This window comes from Phyllobates terribilis, unplaced genomic scaffold (assembly GCF_046119375.1).
Source record: "Phyllobates terribilis strain yellow unplaced genomic scaffold, ASM4611937v1 Scaffold_11__3_contigs__length_659146591, whole genome shotgun sequence".
NCBI lineage: Eukaryota > Metazoa > Chordata > Amphibia > Anura > Dendrobatidae > Phyllobates > Phyllobates terribilis.
The window spans coordinates 308,164,735-308,188,113 of record NW_027362771.1 but is presented as its reverse complement, the minus strand read 5'-3'; the positions used below and the strand labels follow the sequence as shown (position 1 = coordinate 308,188,113).

General features: G+C 40.8%; 1 protein-coding gene across 1 annotated transcript; it reads right to left on the bottom strand.

Annotated features, from left to right (window-relative positions):
* Positions 1-334: 334 nt before the first annotated feature.
* ZC3HC1 (zinc finger C3HC-type containing 1) lies at positions 335-22,756 on the bottom strand. Its single transcript, XM_073652506.1, has 10 exons — positions 22,597-22,756; positions 21,765-21,878; positions 21,038-21,189; positions 19,379-19,462; positions 9,719-9,846; positions 7,906-8,054; positions 5,880-6,093; positions 2,304-2,492; positions 1,935-2,144; positions 335-716 (listed from the first exon to the last, which is right to left on the bottom strand). Exons 1-10 carry the CDS (start codon positions 22,716-22,718, stop codon positions 642-644), a joined length of 1,437 nt encoding a protein of 478 aa, XP_073508607.1. The 5' UTR covers positions 22,719-22,756; the 3' UTR covers positions 335-641.
* Between the last annotated feature and the right edge of the window lie 623 nt (positions 22,757-23,379).

The window sequence follows — 23,379 nt, the reverse complement described above, 5'->3', positions numbered from 1 at the left end:
CCCATATAAATGGCTTAGGAAGTTTGATCCTACTGAAAGATTCCCTTTAAAAATTTGTAATTTAATTTATTTTATAAGATTTCCAGCAACTTTTAGCCATCCCTTTAATGCTTATGTATTTACAGGAAATAAAGCTTTCTCCATGGGTAGAAGAAAACATAACTTTTCACTACACATAACAGGATTCCATCCCGGAGTAGCCTAGTTTCCAGTCTGGATATTCCCAAATATTTATTACAGTAGGAAGGGCATGCAGGAAAACATAACATTGGAATGAAACCCCTACATACCACTGTTCTACGAGAAGTATATTTCTAGTCCACACAAAAAAAAATAAATGTTCAGCTGTTTTGTATTTAAATGTATGAGATTGTAATAATTATACAGTGTCTGCAAAATCTGAAAATATCATTCTTTGTACAATCATTTTATTTTAAAACTGATTTTGTGAGATTAAAATTTCTGGAAAAAAACAAACTTTAGATGGTGGTGAGGGGATAGCATTATTTCGAAAATAGTCCTCAACAACGTTTTGGATTTACAGAACACAGGCATATTCATCTCTTGACAAGGATGAAGCTGATGGCGGGGAGGTGACTAAACTGGAAATCGCCTGGTAAAGAATGGGCATCTCGTGGCCATCATGATGAGCTGGAGCTGCTGCCTTGCCATTGCCTAAATATTCTGAAGACTTTGTGAGATTTCTCTGGAACACTCTGAAACAAAGTTTAACAGGAGTAAGTATTTGTCAAAATATAAAAATACGTACAATACTATTACTGACAACAATGGACCATAACTGACGACAGGTAAGGCGTAGAAAGGCATCTCCAACTGCACCAAAGGTCTGACAAGTACTATTCAACCATAAGGCACATGTATGTGTTAAACTCCTACAGTTAAAACACCGGTTACAATATAGTTTTGTTGCCAGGATGTATGAAGGTCCTGTTTTGATTTACACATCCACATCTGACTGCTCTATGAACCTGCTGAATGTAGAGACTCCAATGTATACACTGGGTCTACAGAACATCCATATGAAAATGCATGTTGAAATAACACCGCACCGCCGTACAGATTTGGTCCCCAAGAACTTGCTCTTTGGCCACGTTCACATGGTTGTATTTAGGTCAGTATTTAACATCAGTATTTGTAAGCCATGAGCAGGAGTGGGTCAGAAGTGGTGCACGTCTTTCTATTATACTTTTCCTCCGATTGTAAGCCAAAACCAGATGAACAAATACTGATGTGAAATACTGACCAAAATACTGGCGTATGAACGAAGTCTTAAGGAATTTAATTCATTTTTCAGAAGCGTTTAGGTAACCGTTTTAGGTGGACTTTTTATTATAAGTTGTAATTATGTCCTACAGGGAAATACATAAAATACGCCAAATTTAGCGCATGAGCTGGCCCAAATATGCACCAAAAATATGTTTGTATTAAATGTAATATTTCCTTATTGAATTACAGGTAACATAAAAAAATTGGCAGTGGCTATACTATATGTTGGATAAAACAATTATATCAATAATCTGGATGCTGGAGAAACTATGTAATTGGCTCTCCTGGACTTATCACCTGTTAACTGTCACAGAGCAGTCTCAACTCACCAGACGCAAGGAAACTCCTTTAGCACCAGTGTGCTTACTCTCTACAAGGTGTTTTACCAAATTTAAGTTAAAAAGGACCTCCATGCACCCTCACCCTTAAGATCTCTATGGGACATGGAATAATAGTACTTAGTGGCAGTATGGTGTATACTCTCACTCTCCATATTAAAAGGTAGGCAAAAGTGCATCCAAGACAACCATTCAGTCTAAAGCTGCCTATACAGAGAGTAATGCCAGAAGATCCCAACAACCTGATAATCTAAGGAGTGTAGGGGTGTCTTGACTGAAGGTGTTTATGGTGTAATTTTTGTTACTTACTGAGGAATCTGCTTCCAACCGGGTCCTGGATTTTTCCTCTCCAAGCAATACTCGCAACACCTCCTTCCATCCAGCAACTGCTGCGACGTCTGAAGTTCCATTTTCTTTTGCTTCTAATTTACCTTTGTCACCTCCTTGTGCTACGGTCAACCAAGGACACCAACTTCTGTGCTGATTCAGTGGATGAAAACAAGCCTTAGGAGAGAGATCCTGAATGACCGAAATAAAAGTTTTAATTTGTGTACAAAATGACAGAATAATATACACAAAAAGGTCGCAAGTTAAATCCAGTAATAAATGATAGAACATAGTATTGAAAAAAAAAAAATATATATATATATATTTCGGCCAGCTTATCACAAGACTTACTGTACTACCAGTGGAGCAGAGTCTAGGGCGTTTAGCCTTCCGGTGAGGACTTGAACAGATTTCAGATGCAACTCCAGAGTAGTCTCCATGTCCCATGCTGCGGGTCACTGGGCGGCTCCGGACATTATCTGACTCCGGTGAAACTGAAGATCCTCCACTGCGAACTTGTGTGTTAGCCAAAGAGGGACTCTGGGAAAACAATTTTTCTTTAGCACTGACCGTAGCCTTGCTCAACCTTCAGTGGTCCCTGCAGTTAAAGTCCCAACATTCCCCAGTTCAAGCTGCTCTGTGTTTTCTAGTCCAAACCTCAACACACCGGGATTAGTTAGAAAAGCCCGCAGTGGTAACCCACCTTAGTGGGCAGTTGTAAGCATTGGACCAAGAGCTATGGCCAATTGCCTGGACAAGTTTGGCTTCTTTTGAATAATATATATCCCCTGAATCACCCCTTAATTATTCTCCACTGTCAGTCTTTACTGCAATTTGTCAAAGTAATAGTTGGATTAACTAACCAGTGTCCTAATCATACATAGACCGAGCCATTAGGACATGAAGATTATACAGTCTGTAATGTGTAGGTAGCGCAGCAAACTAAAGCAATGAAATCTGAGAAGATTTAAAGGGTGTTCTTTACACATCAACAATGGTTAAAATTGCAAAGTGCTTGTAAAAATCAGCAATTTTGATCTTCTTAAAAGTCAATGCACTCTATGAGATGGATTTAAATAGGTCATAACATTCCATATTATATCCCCCCCCCCTTTCCTTTTGTCTGAGTCTGTGTTTGTTCGTGAGCTTTTACTCTTAATATACTTGAAAATATGTAACCGAATGTTAAGGTATTATTATAGAATAAGACTGGTCGGTTGACAACCTATAAACGATAGTGAAAATTTTAAAATGGCTAATTTTTATTTTTCTTCTTTTCCTGTAAAAATTACAATTAAAAAAAAAAATCAATGCCTACAAGATATTGTTAATATAGCTTGAACGCACTAATGTAAAACTGGCTGGCAAGCTTTAGTGTCCCGGCACTCCTCTGATGCTGCCGCAGCATTGTAGCAGGACACAGTACAGACCAATGGCACAACCATGCCGCTGGTCTCAACTGTCAATCCTCAGGAGTACACTGCCCCCAGTAAACTGAGTTGGGGGGACATTGTGCTCACAAAAAAATGAAACTTTAGAACAACCCTTTAAGCAGCGGCCCATAGTTGTTGATTTTGACCATCTAAGCGCTGCTTAAAATCAAAGTCTGACTTTCCCTTGGATCTAGTTTCAATATGCAGAAAACACAGGATACTAGATCAAGCGTAACAAGAATGTATTGCACAGTCTTCATTGTGCACAATAAAGCACTTATTAGTTTGACAAAGGTACTTTAAAAATTTAAAAAAAGAAAATATTTCTTTAACTAAAATGGTTCAAGGGATTTTACCACAAACAAAGTACATTTTAATCAATAGATATTGGAATAATAATAAATTCCACAAGTGGATGTGTTTAAATAAAATGTTCCTGTGCTGAGAATCTTATAAATATGTCCTTGCTATGTACTGTGTAATGCCTGTGTCTGACTGTGCATGAACATGGTCTGATCATACCACATCTCCTGGGCAGAGGAGGAAGCAAAAGAGTATACAGACAGGAGAGCCAGGGGATCACAGCTGATTCTTTCAGATAAAACATTTTTAAAAAATTTCTCTGCCTGTTTTATATCACAAAAAATAATCAGCTGTGATCCTGTGCTGTAATGTCTGTATACGCTTTTGCTTCCTCCCCTGCCCAGGAGATGTGGTATGATCAGACCATGTTCCTGGAGGGTCAGACACAGCCATTACACAGTACACAGCAGGGGCACATTTAAGATTATAAATGGAACAATTTTTTTAATCACATCCAAATTCCAAGAGCTATTGATTAAAATCAACTTTGAAATTAACTTTGTTCATGGGAAAATCTCTTTAAATTACCCAGCTTACAACACCATGGGATGCAGCATAGTATACCTGCCGTCTGGCTCTCCGGGCTCGTTTATTGGTTGAGAAGACTGACAAACACGGCTCTCCCCGAAATGTCAGGTGAGAGTACACTGTGCAGCTCCTAAACACTTCTGTAAGCTACTCACAGCCCCAGATCTACCACTATTAGCACCCAAATGTTACTACTGGCCTGCGGCCACCAAAGCGACCCAGGTGTTAATATATATATATAATAATAAATAATAATAACAATAACAACAACAACAACTTTTTTTTTTATATAGAAGTTGCATTATGCTACTGTTCACAAATGTGTTGGACCATTTTTCATAAGTGCTGGATCTGTTTTCCATCCATCTTTTGGATCCATATGTCTGTTTTTACCATTCGGGTAATATTTATTTATTTACATACAAGAAAAAAAAACTAAAACATGTAGCCAAAAATAATATACAGACATGTGCAGAATTTTTCAATAATGGCAGCTGATGGACTTTCTATAGACCCCCCTGCATCAGAGGCCATAACCAGAATTGGAGCATTGTGCAATCCAAGAAGACTTTGCTAAAAATGAAGGTGGCACTTCAGATAAGAAGAAATAGAAGTACAATAGTTCAATACAAACTGACTTAAAGGGATTGTCCACTACAATCCCTTCTCAATTTTTATGTTGCCCCCTTGTAAAATGATAACACTAATATTCACCTCTGGTGCCGGCGACATTCCCGCGGTATCAGCACCGGAATGATATTGTTATATCATGCGATCCCTGCGGCCAAATCATCACTGGCTTCACACTCCCCGCCTTTGGACAAATAACATACATGTGGAAGAAGTGACAGCTGCAGCACTCTCACTTCCTTCGGGTGTATGCGATTTGTTTGAAAGGGGGAAAATGAAGACAGAGTTTACAGGCTGCAGGGATCATGTGACATAATGTTATGCGATCCAGGGAGAGCCAGTGCAGACAACTGCTGGAACGGCATGGGCACCATAGATTAATATGTGTGTTATCATTTTACATGGGGGGCAACATAGGGATTGAGAAAGGGTTGTCCGAGTAGTGGATAACACCTTTAAAGGGGTAATCCGGGACCTTCAATATTTTTGCCATGGAGCTGACTGTCAATCAGCAATATGCCTGCAGTGATGCCCTGTCAACAGAGCAGACCAGAAGATCTGCTCTGTCGATGAGGGGTGAAGTCATCCACTTAGATTGTCCCCATGCTAACTACCAGCCTGCTCTTTTTGTGTATGGGACTAAGACCTATTTAAAGTCCTGGATAACCCCTTTAACCAAAAGCCAAATCCACAACAATTTACAGTACAATACACGTGAAAAGGCCTTGAAATCCTCATCCATGCTTGGCTAAAAAGCCAGCACAGGTTTGAGGGCAAGGTGTGGATTTTCAATTCTGCAGCATGCCAATTCCATTTTGGATTTCTATAGCACAGTTTACACTTTGAGTGAATTGAACATCAAATCTGCTACAAAATCCAAGGCAAAAAAAATCCTGTGCGTAGACATCTCGTTGCTGCGTCAAAAGAAACCATTTTTAATTTTTTTAACGAATACAATGAAATTAAAAACTACCTGTTCAAGATCCCGGCTACGAGTGAACCTTCTGTTGGGGGACATAACCCCCAAAGGTGTTCTTTCACCAAAAACTTCTCCTGGAGACACTGGAGTGCTAGGCGGTCCTAAAGAGGAGTCCAAATCTACAGACTCCAGCTGTTGGAAGCTCCACAAGCCAACCTTCCTCATACACCGAGGACACCGAATGATAGAGAAGGAGCCAGAGGAAGGGCTGGATAAAAATAAATACAGATTTGGGTTACACATGTAAAACACTACAATTCTTGATCTTAGAGTCTGGTCTGCTTTAAGCCATGTCTTAAATGTGATCTGTCAGTAGGATCAACCCTCCTAAACCATCTTTTTAGGCATGCATGTCATAGGAATTTAAATAAAATGAAACCTTTATGTCTGCAATCCGATGTCTTCTTCCAGAGAAATACACACTTTTCTTAATATGCAAATGAGCTGTTTAGATCTATGGGCCGGACACAGATCTTCCTGAGAATCTGCCTCTGGTGCTTATTTTAAATGAATAGGGATGTTACTAGTGTAAGACATGTAATGACTGACAGTCTGCTCTCCTCATTTACAATAAGCTCTAGAGGCAGATTCCCAGGAAGATCTGTGTCCAGCCTATAGATCTTAACAGCTCATTTAAATACATACAAAACTCCACTCTTCACAAGTCAGGGACTGTCTTTTTGTGCATTTTTTTTTTTTTTTTTTTAAACTGCACTTTTGCATTTTTTAGCAAAATTTCTCCCTTCTGAAAAAGGATTGACCCCAAAAGAATACTACAGCAACAGGCCACAAACAGCAGTGTGGTCTGTATGACCGTCAAATTAGAATAAAACCATGGTTCTAAAAATTAGTACTGGAAATGATGCACACACTTTGTGCTGAAGTCAGAGTTGTTTGTTATTTCTTTCAGCAATATTAGTGGCTTGCTTATGCATAAATTAAAAAAAAAACACAACAAAAAATAAGTGATTGAATTGCAGCAGCACTAAAACCACACTGATCAAGAAAGCAGCAACTGCTAGCCAGGGCTGTGGAGTCGGTGAGCCACCCTCCAACTCAGACTCCTTAATTTCCCTGACTGACTCCACAGCCCTGCCTCACTACTGAGAGTGTACATAAAGTGCAGCACAGATTCATCTCCACTAAAAGCCGAGAGCCTTAGATCAGGAACAGAACAGACATTTATAGGACATTTCATAACTTTCCCAAATTCTTATGAAACTTAACTACTGTACCCAATTTATTATCTATTGTCGGAGTCTGAGTCGGTCCATTTTATACCTACTCCACCACAATGGACACCGACTGACTCCACAGCCCTGGTTCCTCCTGACCCGGCCTCAGTATATCAGGCACGGAATCTCCTAGCTCTCTCCCTCTCTATTAGATCGGTATTATTTTTACTCACACAATTTTCTTTTCTGCTCTGCTGACACACACATACTATCTGCAGTTTCTTCAGTGGTTTATGGCTTTCTCAGTAATTCTATGTCAAAGCTGTGACTTCTACTCACTATCCAGAATCAAAAAGAGGATGCTGCATTTCCTGCTTTTGCTTTCATACAGGCTATGATAGTCACTCCTATTCGGTTGAGCTATGCCATGCTATGTGATAGCTGCAAGGCACTAAGGGGAGCAACATCTAGCTGAGCCAGAGGACATGTGATCCTTACCTGACTGATGCAATCTTCTGCAGTGTGAAAAATGGTGAAGTTTGGACTCTAACAGTGAACCTTTCTCACTTGATAGACTCCATGCTAGATTTGAAAGTTGCATATATTGAGCAGGGAATAAGTATTCTTTTTAACTTTTATTGGTGCAGCTTTGTTGTTTTCGTATATTATTTATATGGGTGTGTCTGTGTGTGTTTTTTTTAAGGAAAAATAAATCATACCGTTTTTATCCTTCTCTTAATGCGATACTACTTACCATTATAAGAACAAATTAAAGCCGACATAGTGCTTTAAAATTTCTTAAATAATAGATAAGAAAATCTAGATAAAATAATTTATTAACAGACCTGCTGTTCCATCCGCAAAGTGCCAAAATGCAGGCAGAAATGTGCACTTGCAAAGATTCACTGGCCAAGCAGTGAGTGGTATTCTCTCGTCCTTGCAATTCATCTTCAACCAAGCGAAGCAACAGGCTGACCGTATCCTCCGTAATGTCCTAATATAAACACAATAGACATCTCTATTACAAAATGTGATCTTCCATCAAATGAGGATAATTCTATTCAAATGTTCTGAGTGAAAAAGAAACTCCAAACGAATGTGGCGCTAGTCACCTAAGGATTTCTTAAATATATCCAATTTCAGTGAAAAAAACTGTTCCAAAAAATTTAATTTCTCAAAGAAAATGTTAAAATACAGTACAACGCGTTTCGGCTGCTATTTTTACAGTGCAGCCTTCATCAGGTAACAAAAAGAACAAACAACATACAAAAAGCACTATAAAGTGGTGTTACAAGCTCAAAGCTTTCTTATTTATCAGGGTTCCCAGAAGGGATTAGCAGGGCGCGACCCAGAATCTAACCTCCTCCCTGACAAATATCTACATAGTTGCGTCTATCCAAAATGAGCTTTTAAATACCTGGTGTTACATTGTTGCAAACAATCATAAAAATACTTAAAAGTATAAATATAATATAATTCTAATACTTTCGTAAAAACACTTCTATCATCTCTACATAAATCAATTCTTCCCAGTAAAAAGAGAGCGATGCAATAAACAATAAAAAAAAAAAAATGGGGGGAAAAAAAAAAAAACAAAAACAAAAAACATCTTTTGGCGTAGGGGGCACTGAATATTCATTTTCTTAAGCAGCGGGAACAGTGTAGGCTGCTGTAGCCCCCCCCCCCATAACCCCACCACCCACAGCAACAAGACAGTATAGAATAGAAGGTTAGGACTATAAAACACCCGCCCCACTTTCCTGCAAAATTTTGGAGGGAAAAAAGTGCGTATTATAGTCCGAAAAATACGGTAGATATTTGTCAGGGAGGAGGTTAGACTCTGGGTCGCGCCCTGCTAATCCCTTCTGGGAACCCTCATAAATAAAAAAGCTTTGAGGTTGTAACACCACTTTATAGTGCTTTTTGTATTTTGAATGTTGTTTGTTTTTTGTTACCTGATGAAGGCTGCACTGTAAAAAATAGCAGCCGAAACGCGTTGTACTGTATTTTAACATTTTTTCTTTGAGAAATTAAAATTAATTTTTTTTTTTTAACAGTTTTTTCACTGAAATTAGATGTATTTAAGAAATCTTTAGGTGACTAGCGCCACAATCGTTTGGAGTTTCTTTTTCAATTTGCTACCTATGTAGATCCGAATCAAGATCAGTACATAGTACTCCAAAGTGAGCTGCACACCTTATTGGATTGTACAAGACATGGAGGAGAGGTGCCCAAAGAATAGATTCCTTGAGAATCTCAACGTGCATTTCTTACTGATTAAAGGTGTGGATAACAACAACTAAAATAATTTTTTATTGTTGGTAAAAACGTATTACGCTCAGAGGAAGCGCCACACATGTCTTTCTTCCCTCTCTCCCTAAATTAGGGTTCTTCTAAAGTCTATTCAAATGTTATAATAAAACCACAAAACCTTCCACATTTAGCAAAATCATATAGAGTAAATTAAAATATAGAAACTTCTACATGCTGACAGGCCTGTAAAATATCATCACGTACAAAGCTGGGCATATGAGCTTGAAGTTTACTAGATTCTGAATTTACCATGCGCTCTTACATTATAAAAGCATATGATGTATAGGGTGTTCAATGAGCCATAATATTTATATGGCACATGGCAGTATGACTGGCAGCAATTACCAAGCTTTTCAGATCATCATGCTTCAGGGATGGAAGTTGCAACTCCAAGTGACAAAGATTTTGCAAACGTTCAATAAAATCACTGATCAGTGAAGAGTGCTCAGATACCAAAAGGGTCTTGAAGTGTTCTGTAATGAAGATATGAAGAAGACAGTGCTGTTCACATAATTGTACGTTTAAAATGTAATTTACTAAGCCAAGTAATCTAAATAAATCACCAATGGATAAAGATTTCTTTAATTTGGGACCTCAAGTTAACTAAGAAAACAAGTTAGTAAGTTCAAAAGCGCCCCAACCTCCTGATATAGGCATGTTCAGAATGAACTTTATCATTGACAGAAGGAGATCAGATGACGTATAACACAGCAAACCTTTTTTGCATGCTTTTATTTTTATTGAGAACTATTATCAGGTGAAAGTAGTAAAGTAAAAAGAGGAGTAAGGCTGAGTTCACACGATGCGTTTTTCATGCGTTTCCGCGGCGTTTTTGCAGTTGCGTAAACGCCGCGGAAACGCATGAAAAACGCATGGTAGAAGGGCAGCAATGTTCCCCAATGGAAATCCGCATGTGCTGTGCCCATGATGCGGATTTTTCCGCAGTGTAAACGCTGCGGTCAAAAATCCGCAGCATGTCAATTAATTTTGCGGAAACGCTGCTCTTTTGCCGCCATTGACTTGCATTAGACCGCATGGAATCCGCATCACTGTATATGTTGATGCGCTTTTCATGCGGTCTAATGTGCGGATGGTACCCGGGTGTGGATGAGAGGACTCTCATCCAGACCCAGGTACCATTAAAAAAAAAAGAATAAAATAAAAAATATATATATTCTCACCTTCTGACGGCCCGCGCTGCGTCCTGCCGGCTTCCCGCGCACTTCGCGGTTGAATGAAGGACCTTCGCTGACGTCAGAGTCATGTGACGGGTCACGTGACGTTGACGTCGGAAGGTCCTACAGTCTTCACTGCCGGCAGCCGGGACCGATGAAGCAGGACACCGGGGGCCATCAGAGGGTAAAGTATATATTTATTTTTTATTTTTTGACATTCACACACTATATAAATCCATTCCGGTTGCATGGATTTATATAGTGTGAAGTTGACAAGCACTTTCCAAGTGATGCTAAAATCGCCTGGAAAGCGCTTGTCAACCCGCATGCGGAAATGAAAGTGAAGACCGCTTCATTTCCGCATGTCCCTGGCAGGAAACCGCATGTACAATCCGCATGCGTTTTTTCCTGCCAGAGAGATGCAGAAACGCTCAGGAAAAAATCCTGAGCATTTCTGCATCGTGTGCACATAGCCTTATACAGCAAAATTAGTGCAACCAAATACCACTGTAATTACTAAAAACTGAGGAACATATGGGTGGGGAAACATAGGTAATAATAATAATATTTATTTTTATATAGAACTAACATATTCCGCAGCGCTTTACATACATTATCGTCGCTGTCCCCATTGGGGCTCACAATCTAGATTCCCTATCAGTATGTCTTTGGAGGTACTGTACAATACTACAATAGAAAATGTAATGTTCGGATATAGAACACTGAACTGTTCAAAATGAGTCTTAAGAGGATTGGAGGAAAAAGGCACATCCACAAATCTCATTAAAAAAACTTCTTTAGTGATTATTCATAGGAAACAGAAAAAAAAAAAAGATTAAAATCCACATGACATGGTCCAAAAATTCATTGACGAGTTTCTGGCTTTTCTGTGCCCTTTTTCATAGTTCACTACACACTACATGCCATGTGGGTCTTAATCTTTTTTATATCTTTGGGATAATCAATAAATAAGTAACTGATTTTAAAATAAGAAAAGCACCTGAAGGGTTAATAAACTAGCTGACAGCAGTTTGGAATATGTTGAGGGGCGCTGTGATAAAAACTATCACTTTTAGGCCTTTTCCAATACACAAGTCCACCAAAGTCACTTCAAAACTAATTAAGTCCCTAAAAAAATAAAGTTTTGTAAATTTACTTGAAAAAAAAAAATAAAAAAATTGCTGCAAAATTTTTTAAACCTTCTAACATCCTAACAAAAAAATTTGACAAATGGTGCTGATGTTAGGTAAACACCAAGGTTACTTACCAGTAGCCGGTTTTTCCAGAACCCATGACAGTACATCTGAGAGAGTGATCCGCCCACCAAGGACAGGAAACCTTCTGAAATAAAAGGGCGGTACCTCTCCCCCGCTTCAGTTGGTTACAGAGCATTGAGAGGACCTCTGTAAAAAAGTTATACACATAACCAACACCACATCACACAACACCCAAATATAGTGCACACCCATATGGTGAGAGAAAGGGTGTGTTTATGTGTGTGTGTGTGTGTGGGGGGAATATACGGGTGCTATCATGGGTTCTGAAGAAAACGGCTACCGGTAAGTAAAACCTTGTTTTCCCTTCACCCATGACAGCACACCTGAGAAACCAGGGCTGTGGAGTTGGTAAGCCAAACCTCCGACATTTCCATGACACCGACTCCCTCATACATGGCTCATGTTTAAGTGATAAATTTACTGTAGCACAGATTCATCTCAGCTAAAAGTCTAGACCCTTAGATCAGGAATATGACATTTCAGAACTTTCCCAAATTCTTCTGAAGGAAAATATCCCCCACAAACAGCATTGAACTACTGTACCCGATTATATATTTTAGGAGTTGGAGTCGGTCCATTTTATACCGACTCCACAGCCCTGTGAGACTTCTGGAGAATTTGAAACACCCTAGGGAGGGACCACCGCTTGCAGCACCCTCCTACCAAAGGTTAAGTCAGTCAAGTAGGACAGATCCAACAGATAGTGTTTAAAGAAGGTAGATGGTGAAGACCAGGTAGCGGCCTTACAGATTTTATCTATTGATACCTCTGCCTTCTCAGCCCAGGAGGTGGCCATGGCTCTGGTGGAATGAGCCTTAATGCCGTTAGGGATCGGAGTGCCACTAGCAGAATAGGCTAAACTAGTGGCCTCCCTAATCCATCTAGCAATGATCCCTTTGGTTACCCTGTAATCCTTCCTATTTCCCTGAAATGCTGGCTAGTTACATGTACAGTACAGGCCAAAAGTTTGGACACACCTTCTCATTCAAAGATTTTTCTGTATTTTCATAACTATGAAAATTGTACATTTACACTGAAGGCATCACAACTATGAATTAACACATGTGGAATTATATACTTAAAAAAGTGTGAAACAACTGAAAATATGTCTTATATTCTAGGTACTTCAAAGTAGCCACCTTTTGCTTTGATGGCTGCTTTGCACACTCTTGGCATTCTCTTGATGTGTTTCAAGAGGTAGTCACCAGAAATGGTTTTCACTTCACAGGTGTGCCCTGTCAGGTTTAATAAGTGGGATTTCTTGCCTTATAAATGGGGTTGGGACCATCAGTTGTGTTGTGCAGAGCTCTGGTGAATACACAGCTGATAGTCCTACTGAATAGAGTTTTAGAATTTGTATTATGGCAAGAAAAAAGCAGCTAAGTAAAGAAAAACGAGTGGCCATCATTACTTTAAGAAATGAAGGTCAGTCAGTCCGAAAAATTGGGAAAACTTTGAAAGTGTCCCCAAGTGCAGTTGCAAAAACCATCAAGCGCTACAAAGAAACTGGCTCACATGAGGACCGCCCCAGGAAAGGAAGATCAAGAGTCACCTCTGCTTCTGAGGATAAGTTTATCCGAGTCACCAACCTCAGAAATCGCAGGTTAACAGCAGCTCAGATTAGAGACCAGGTCAATGCCACACAGAGTTCTAGCAGCAGACACATCTCTTCAACAACTGTTAAGAGGAGACTTTGTGCAGCAGGCCTTCATGGTAAAATAGCTGCTAGGAAACCACTGCTAAGGACAGGCAACAAGCAGAAGAGACTTGTTTGGGCTAAAGAACACAAGGAATGGACATTAGACCAGTGGAAATCTGTGCTTTGGTCTGATGAGTCAAAATTTGAGATCTTTGGTTCCAACCACAGTGTCTTTGTGCGACGCAGAAAAGGTAAACGGATGGACTCTACATGCCTGATTCCCACCGTGAAGCATGGAGGAGGAAGTGTGATGGTGTGGGGGTGCTTTGCTGGTGACACTGTTGGGGATTTATTCAAAATTGAAGGCATACTGAACCAGCATGGCTACCACAGCATCTTGCAGCGGCATGCTATTCCATCCGGTTTGCATTTAGTTGGACCATCATTTATTTTTCAACAGGACAATGACCCCAAACACACCTCCAGGCTGTGTAAGGGCTATTTGACCAAGATAGAGAGTGATGGGGTGCTACGCCAGATGACCTGGCCTCCACAGTCACCAGACCTGAACCCAATCGAGATGGTTTGGCGTGAGCTGGACTGCAGAGTGAAGGCAAAAGGGCCAACAAGTGCTAAGCATCTCTGGGAACTCCTTCAAGATTGTTGGAAGACCATTTCCGGTGACTACCTCTTGAAGCTCATCAAGAGAATGCCAAGAGTGTGCAAAGCAGTCATCAAAGCAAAAGGTGGCTACTTTGAAGAACCTAGAATATAAGACATATTTTCAGTTGTTTCACACTTTTTTGTTAAGTATATAATTCCACATGTGTTAATTCATAGTTTTGATGCCTTCAGTGTGAATGTACAATTTTCAAAGTCATGAAAATACAGAAAAATCTTTAAATGAGGTGTGTCCAAACTTTTGGTCTGTACTGTATGTACAGCAAAAGAATCCTTCTAACATCGAGGTTATGATATTTCTGTTCCCCTGGAGTCTTCGAGTTGTTACAAAAGGAGGGCAGAACAATTTCTTGACTCCTATGAAATTTGAGAGCTAATTTAGGTAGATATGCTGGATCAGGTTTTAACAATACTCTATCCTCAAATATGTGTGTGTATGGAGGATTTATGGACAGGGCCTGTAAATCGCTTCCTCTACGGGCTGACGTCAAAGCCACCAAAATAATTGTTTTGAGAGTAAGGTATTTTGATGACAACTCCTGAATTGGCTCAAAGGGCTCCTTGGTCTATGCTTAAAGCACCAGGTTCAGGTCCCATGGAGGGACTTTGGGTATTGCGACCGGCCTGGATCTACCACAGGATTTAATGAACCTTGCAATCCACTTATTGGCTGCAAGGTTGCAGTTATATAATGCCCCCAAAGCGGATACCGTGATCTTAATCGTGCTGGTAGCTAGTCCCAACTCGAACCCCTTCTGCAGGAACTCCAAGATGGCATTGACTGGAGGCTTGTGACTCAACGGCTTTCCGAAAAAAATCTAAACATTTTTTCCACGTTCTACCGTAGATTATAGTAGTTATAGGTTTTCTACTTTTTAACAGTGTGGAAATAAAGCCTGGTGAAAAAGCTCTGCTACTCAATATCGCCTCTGAAATTTCAAGCAGCAAGGTGGAAACCCTTTGAGAGTGAAATATTGGTCCCTGTGCAAGAAGGTCCGGGATCTCCGGCAGGATCCATGGATCTGATAGTGACATTCTCAGGAGGGAGAACCATGGTCTCTTTGGCCAAAAGGGGGCAATGAGAATCATTCTCGTCTGATCCTCCCTGATCTTTTTCACTACAAGAGGAACCATAGCTATCAGAGGGAAAACATAAGCCAACTTCAAGCTCCAGGCGATCTGGAGAGCATATATCACAAACAGGTTTCCACTTGGGTCTAACGAACAGAACCTTTCTACTTTTCTGTTTTTGTTGGCGAACAAATTTATGTCTGGCAGCCCCCATAGCTGCACTATCTGCTGGAATACCCCAGGGTTCAGGGCCCATTCCACCTGCCTCAACTTCTTTCAGCTTAGAAAGTCTGCCTTGGTGTTTTCTATACCCTGTATGTGTACTGCCGTAAGGGATAGAAGATGTTGGTTTGCTATCTGAAAGAGTCTGCTCACTGCTTTCACTAGGGAGTGGGACCTTGTTCCCCCCTGGAGGTTTATATATGCCACTATAGCTTGATTGTCTGACATAACTCGAACATGGCGGCCACAGAATAGAGGGAGGAAGCCCTCCAGGGGGTTCCTTACTGCCCACAATTCATTTAGATTTGATGACCCTTCTTTCTCAGGGAATGTCCAAGATCCCTGAATCATGTAGCTCCTCAGATGTGCCCCCCAAGCCGAGTTGCTCGCATCGGTTGTGATGATGTTTTCTATTGGTTGTCCCCCATTGGACCCCTAGAGCTAAATTTGACCTGCCTGTCCACCACAAGAGGGAGTTTTTGACCTCTAAGGCGAGATGTACCTTCCCTTCCAAACACCCTTTCAACAATTTCTGTGCCAACAGGATTTCCCACTGATGGTGTCTGGTGTGAAATTGGGCCCATCTGACTGCTGGAATGCATGAGGTCAGGGTTCCTAGTAGGGACATAGCTTTCCTCAGGGACATATCTGGGATTTGTATGGCTGCTGAGGTCAAATTTACGACTTTGTCTATCTTGTTTTTGGGTAGGACACAAGTCTGAAGCTCAGAATCCAGAAGAAACCCCAGGAAGGTCTTAACCTTTGCGGGTTTTAGTCTCGATTTTTGGGTATTCATCATCCAGCCTAGGTTTTGCAAGACAACTGTCACCTCTTGTAACTGTGTAGCACAGTGGTTCTCTGAACTCTTCACTATAAGGAAGTGGTCTAGATAGGGAATGATGATTGTATTTTGAACGCGTAGAGAAAGACGGCATCTCGGCTATCAGTTTGGTGAATACTCTTGAGGCTATTGACAACCCAAAGGGGGAGGGCTCGGAATTGGAAATGTCTGCACTCTCCTTGTATGTAAAGAGCAACTCTTAGGTATTTTTGATGATCTGGGTGAATTGGGATATGATAATATGCATCTTTTAGATCGATTTTCACCATAAAACAGTTTTGATATAGGAGTTTTATGGCCGTATTCACCGACTCCATCTTGAACGTATGGTTCCTTACCAGGCGATTGAGACTCTTCAGATTTATAATGGTTAGTCTGTTTTTTTTTAAATAAAAAATCCCCTTCCTTTTTGTTTGTTCGGGAGTTCGCAAAGGAACTGTTTTCCCACTAGGCTCAAGATCTCTGTTTCCAGTGCAAGTTGCTCCTCTGGTGACTTCCTGATAGGGGTTTTCACAAATGAGTGCCGTGATTGCTGAAAGAATTGTATTTTCAGTCCTTCCCTCACTATATTCAGGACCCAGGTGCTGGAGGAGATGTTCTCCAAAGCCTAAACAAAGAGGGACAGCCTTGCTCCCACTTGTGGTCTGTCGTCATTGGGAGGGTTTCTTGGAAGTGGAGGAGGGACCTCCGAACATGTACCCGGATTACCTTTTGTTTTTGAAATCCCACTAGGTCTTCCTTCAATCCGCCGAAAACCCAGGGAAATTCCCCTTCTTGTCATTCGCCTTATCAAGGACATCATCCAACCTCTTTCCAAAAAGAAATTGGCCATCACAAAGTATGGAACACAATCTATTTTTTTGACTGTAAGTCCCCAGGGCATCCCTTAAGCCATAAAGCCTGTCTTGCCGTGTTTGATAGTCCGCCCGATCTAGCTGCCAGTTTCACAGAATCGGCAGATGTATCCGCTAGAAAGACTGCAGCACCATGTAATAGGGGCAGATTGGACAAAATCTTATCCCTTGAGGTCTTCTTATCCTTCAGCTGATCTTCCAGCTGCTGTAACCACACCATAAGGGAACAGGCAGTACAGGTTCCTACGATAGCTGGTTTCAGACCTCCTGCCGCCAATTCCCATGTATGCCATATGAATGCATCTGCCTTTTTGTCTAAGGGGTCTTACTTCTAAATCCTTAAAAGGGGAGCGCTGATCTTTTTGATGACCTAGATACAGTGCCGTCAAGTTTTGGGACCCTATTCCAAGTCTTTTTCCATGTAGGGATATTTCCTCTTCGAGGATGAAGGTATGGTACCTGTTTTCTTCGGTTTCCTCTATTCTTTACTAATGAGTGCTTGGACCTTGGCATTTACAGGGAAGGTGCGTTTTTTTCTTTTCTTCCAACCCTCCAAACATTGTCCTCTAGGGACTTGGCTGATTTGCCCTCATTTAAGCCCATAGTGGCTCTGACAGCTTTTACCAATTTGTCAGTGTCCTCTACTGGGAAGCACGGTCTGCCCCCTCTATTACTGTCCGAAGAGGATGAGGGTGAAGTATCGCTGTAACACTGTCCATCCGACAATGCAGAGGAGTCAGGATCGGAAGAAATTTCCGATACTTTCTTTTTTTTCCTTCAATAGTGTTCTCAGGGAACTCTATACTTCAAATCTGATGACAGACCTGAGGCTAGCTGCAAAGTCAGGGGTACCCTCACGGATAGTCCTGTGAATGCAGTCTGAGCAGAGCTCTTTCTGCCAGTTTGCCGCTAGTGGGTTTTTGCATAGTACACATTCTCTGTTCCGCTTCTTGGCGGTAACTTTCTTGGGTCCCTCCTAGTGATTTAAACACATAATAAGAGGCCCATTAGCAAAAACCTAGCGACATTCACGAAGATCACTCACCCCCGCTTTTCATTGAAGATACCGGATTTGATGTCTGTTGCGGGATACAAGACATTTCTTCTGGAGACCTCGGGAGTCTTGAGAAGCTCTGCTCCTCTGGCTAGGACGGCTGCTGCTCTTACCACTTGAGCGGCAATTTCTTGGTCGGCAAGCAGATAGTGGTGACTGCAGCGGCGACTGCTGCTCTTGGTCTTGATCAGACATGGTGACCAGACTGTGTGAGCAGTGTCCTGACCCCATAGATCCCCTTTTATACAGGAGAGTGGGTGGGGTCAGCGCCACCTCCAGTTCCCATGCGGCTCCCTCCGGTCCTCTACTGATGATATTTTCATAAGTAAACACTTGATAAAATTCACCTCTAACAAAGTTAAATGTTACAAAAAAATATATATAGAATCTCAAAGTCAATGGATATGTTGTAATATTTCAGTTATTGCTACCTAAAGTAACATGTTAGATATGAAAAATTTGGGCTGGTCACTAAGAAGAGACAAAAAAAAAAAAAATTGTCTGGAAACATTCATTTTCTAAACATTAAAATATAAAGAGTAACTAGACCAAATAGACCAATTTTGGGAAGCGGGAAACCTCAATTTATTTTAGGAATAGATTATATTGTGAGCCATCTTAATTCTTACTATCATAATACATGTAGTGTTCTTAATCTCAGGCACCTGTATCACTACATATGTCTGCAAAGCTGTATGCCCAGGAGTAAGAAATCTGCTGGACAAATTACCTCTATTTTCAGGTTTCTGTATAATGCAATCAATTCTATATTTCAAGTGTAACTGTCACTATGTAAAAGTATTTATAGATGGCAGGCGCTGCACAGTGCTGCTGATCGGTGGTGGTTCAGGTAATAAGACCCACGCCGATCAGTCAGAATACTGCTCTGAAGTCCGCAGCTCCAGTATGAGTTGAACGCACAGACCAGTGATCAAGTCTATTGATCCGTATATTCACTCTCACAGAGCTGTGCACAGACCCAAAGACTTCCTATTGAGCCCATAGGCGGCTCTGTGCACGCAGCTCATGTAGGAGCTGTGGACACCCGAGCGTTATTTTGACAGATTGTTCCAGGACCTGGGCCCCCCATCGATTAGTAACACTGTTTGGTGGCTGTTATATATAAAAACTTTCATAAAGTGACAGTGAAACTTTAAAGAAACAAAACATCTGAAATACTATTCACAGTACCTGAACATGGACTATCTAGCCATAAGCAATATTGTTCATGAGAGGTCCTGAGTGCTTCCTGTAATTCCAAACATCGCTGCTTATCTGAATGACACAATAAACAGAGAATCAGAAACTAGATATCAATCCCTATTCCAAAAAAAAGTTGAGAGGAAGTGCAAAAAGTTTAGAAAACAAAAATGCCGTAATATTAAAAACTCTTATAACCATGTTTTATTCACAGCAGAACATAGAACACATTTCAGAAGGTAAAAGTTAGAGGATTTCCCATTTCATTTGAAAAAATGATCTCATTTAGAAATTGATGGCAGCAACACATCAAATCCATTGGTGCAGGGTTTACAACAGGCTGGAAAATTCAGTGGTACTAATGAAAAAGAGGCGGAGGGTCAGGTTTCAACTCAGTCACAGAACTATTAAAAGAAAATATTAGAGAAGCAGAGTAAAGATGGTCAGAGGTTCACCAATAGATGAACTGTGCCTAATTGTGGAACACTTTTTATAAAATAAAAAAAAAGGATCCTCAACATAAAATTGCAAAAACTGATTATTCCACCATCGGCAGCACAGCACATAATATCAGAGATTCAAAAGAAATCCAAGTGCACCAGAGACAAGGACAATATTATGTTTATGATATACAGGTCCTCAGGAGACACTACATTAAAAAGAGGCTCGGTCATGCAAATCATTGCATGGGCTCAAGATTAGTTCCAGAAATCATTGCCTGGGAACACAGTTTGCCTTGCAATCCACACATGGAAAATAATATAAGGATTCTTCTTTGGATGATCGTTTTATCACAATCCAGAAACACTGCCGTCTTATCTGGGCCAAAGCTCATTCAAAATGGACTCCGGCTAAATGGAAAACTGTGCTGTGGTCAGATGAACCAAAATCCTTTATGGAAACCAAGGATGGTGTGCCCTGCGGACTCATGAGAGGGACCACACAGCTTGTTATCAGCACCAGTACAAACGCCTGTATCTCTGATAGTATGGGGCTGCATTAGTGCCTATGGCATGGCCAGCTTAAACATCTTGAAAGGCACAATCTATGCTGAGCATTATATAGAGGTTTAGAACAAAATATGCTGCCATCCAGACAACATCTCTGGGAAGGATTACATATGACAGCAAGAGAATGCTAAACCACATACTGCATCCATCAGAACAGCATGGCTTCACAGAAGTAGAGTTTGGGTGATGAACTGGCCGCCTGCAGTCCAGATCGTTCATCAATAAATAATATTTGGCTCGTTATAAATTAGAAAATCTGATGTATACAATTGTAAAAAGAAGAGGGGATGCTACACAATGGTAGACATGGCCCTGGTCCAACTTTTTTGAGATATGTTGTTGCCATCATCTCTAAATTAGTTTCTCTAATGAAATGGAAAAAATGTTTAATTTTCAACTTCACATGTGTGTTCTTACTTCTGAATAAATTATGGTTATTAAGATTTCAGAACCACTGAATTCTTGTTTTCTTTACATCTAATGAAATGTCAAAACATTGTTATACAACCTAATTTCCAAAAATGGAATATTAAAGTGTGTAACTAGAATTCACATTTATGGCTATGTTTTAGATGTCCGGTATCTCCTGCCAATCTTTAAATGAAGCTTGAGTATATCTAAAGCGAGACTTAATACTTACACGTATTGAAGTCCAAGGCTGGCTGGATGGTAGCATAGAGGTAGGCGCTGCAGCTGGAGCACTTCAGCATGTCACACTCTGTGTTTGACCATCCATACTGAGCGCAGATGAGAGGTGACAATTCCAGGGGTTTTCCAGCCCATTTTAGGGAGTGTTTAAATTAAGGAAACGTTAAATCCTAGTATGTTTAGAGAAGAGATCACTCCCATTTAGAGAAAAAAAAAAGTTTAAAAATACGGCTATAAGAGTGTAGCATTCAAATGATTAGTGTAATAGACAAATCAGTTACATAGCCATATCTCCAAGTGACTACATCTGTTAACCGACAGTGTATATCACTCAAGTTATTAGACACCCTGGTCTATTGTCAGACTTCAGGAACATATTATAAAGTAGAGGAGCAAAGGTGAGATTTCTTTTTTGTGTCCCCATATACATGCATGCTTGAATCTGAGCCCAGCATGTTTGTGTTTTCAACCTCTAGTGGCAGCTTATGCCTCCTGAGAACAAAAGCATCAGGCATGTTAAAATCCAACATGTCCGATCCTTTGGGAAAAAGTCGAGGTGGCATATTTAGAATAGGAACACATTCATTGTCGTTTTCACACGTAGGTTTTACTCAAACAATTTCTGTAATTAATTTCAAAAAATTAAAATTATCAAGTAGTAATATACAGTGATTGTATCACCCTCAGCTTAGAATACATCTGTCAATATAAAGGATATGGAGAAGGTTTCCACCCTGGAGAAGAAGGCTTCTTTGCTTGTTGCCTCATATGAAATCGAATCATCAAGAACTTGAAAGCTATTGTTTTCTTTTGAGAGAATACTTGTGTCCTTACTAAGATCATCATTACACAAGAAAAAAAAAGCAAGTCAGATCACTGAATGCGGGTATGGTATATAGAATATGCTCAGGAACAGCTAAAATATTGGAGACATTAGGAGGCAGTTTGACCAATCAATGATACAACTTAAGCTGTAAAAGGAACTATCGTAGTAATTAGTAGAAAACAGGTAAAATAGTTACACTGTTTCTATAGGCCTTTACTACAGTGTGATCACTTCTAAGCTAGACATACCATAATGAAATGAAGGTATCTGTGCTTCTTAAAGGGCTGTCCCCAAAAAACAAACAAACAAAAAAAAAAAACAACAAGTTATGCATGGGGGATAACTTGCTGATCGCTGGTACTCCCAGCGATACTGAGATTGGGGTCCTGAATGTCTATGGGACATTTGCGCTCTGCACTCAGCATTCCCATACAAAATGGTGTGTTGGCCGTGCATGCTCACCTCCATTCAGAAAGAGGTTGCAGGGCTCTGATCTCATGGTAGATGGGGGTTTCAGACCCCCAGCAATTAGAAAGTTATCTCCTAATCCCTGAATAGGGAGTAACTTGGTTTTTGGGGAACGGCTCAGTAAATACAGACCACCGCTGTTTACTGCCACCCGTGTACTGAAGCGGAGTAGGTGCGCTGTGACTGACAGCTCAGTGCAAACAATATCATGATCCCATCCTCACAGATCTATATCTGTACTCTGATCTCCCACTCACCGCCTGTCGCCGCTCCGCTCCTCGCCCACAATCCCCTCATTGATCAAGTCCCGGACTTTTACAGGAGTTCCTATAGGAGATTTCAGCGGAGTTCCCGAGGTCTCACTACTTGGCGCCGCCATCTTGATGGACCCGGAAGTGTGCAGGTGAACCGGAAGTCGAGAACAAAGCCCCAGCGCTTAGGTTCCGGGCAGACTGTGACTCAGAGGAGCAGCTTCTCACGCCTGGCAGTGCAGAGCATAGAATGGAACTCAGCAGTGTAAGCACACAATATATTCCTGGGAGAGAGGAGACTTTTTAAGGATTATTCACAGCGGTTTCTAGACATGAAACCTTACCTATGTGGAGTGTGTGCTGAGGCCAACTATCTAGGAGAGAGCTGCAGAGTACATTGTTTTCTTATGCGCTTAAATGGCATACTGATGCCTGACTGAGGGCAACAGGACAATGGTTCGGCCTCTGCTGGGTAATGGGGCCTATAGAAAAGCCTGATGCATGTGGTCACTGGGCTTAGAGTAAATGGACTTGTGGGGTGGTTTCTGATTTTCACCAGTATTGACACAGTACATTTTGTGGACTTACTAAACTGCATATTGGGATGATGGGCTGCAATGCTAGACTCGACCACTAGATGGCAGCACATTTTTCAAATGCAGACCAGGAAATGACTTCTGGCCTTGATACTGGATTAGAAGAAGCAGCAGTTTTTAACTCTTGACCTGTAATATAGAAAGAAATCAGAGGGAATTCAATGGAAATACTAAAATGAATCAGAACATCCAT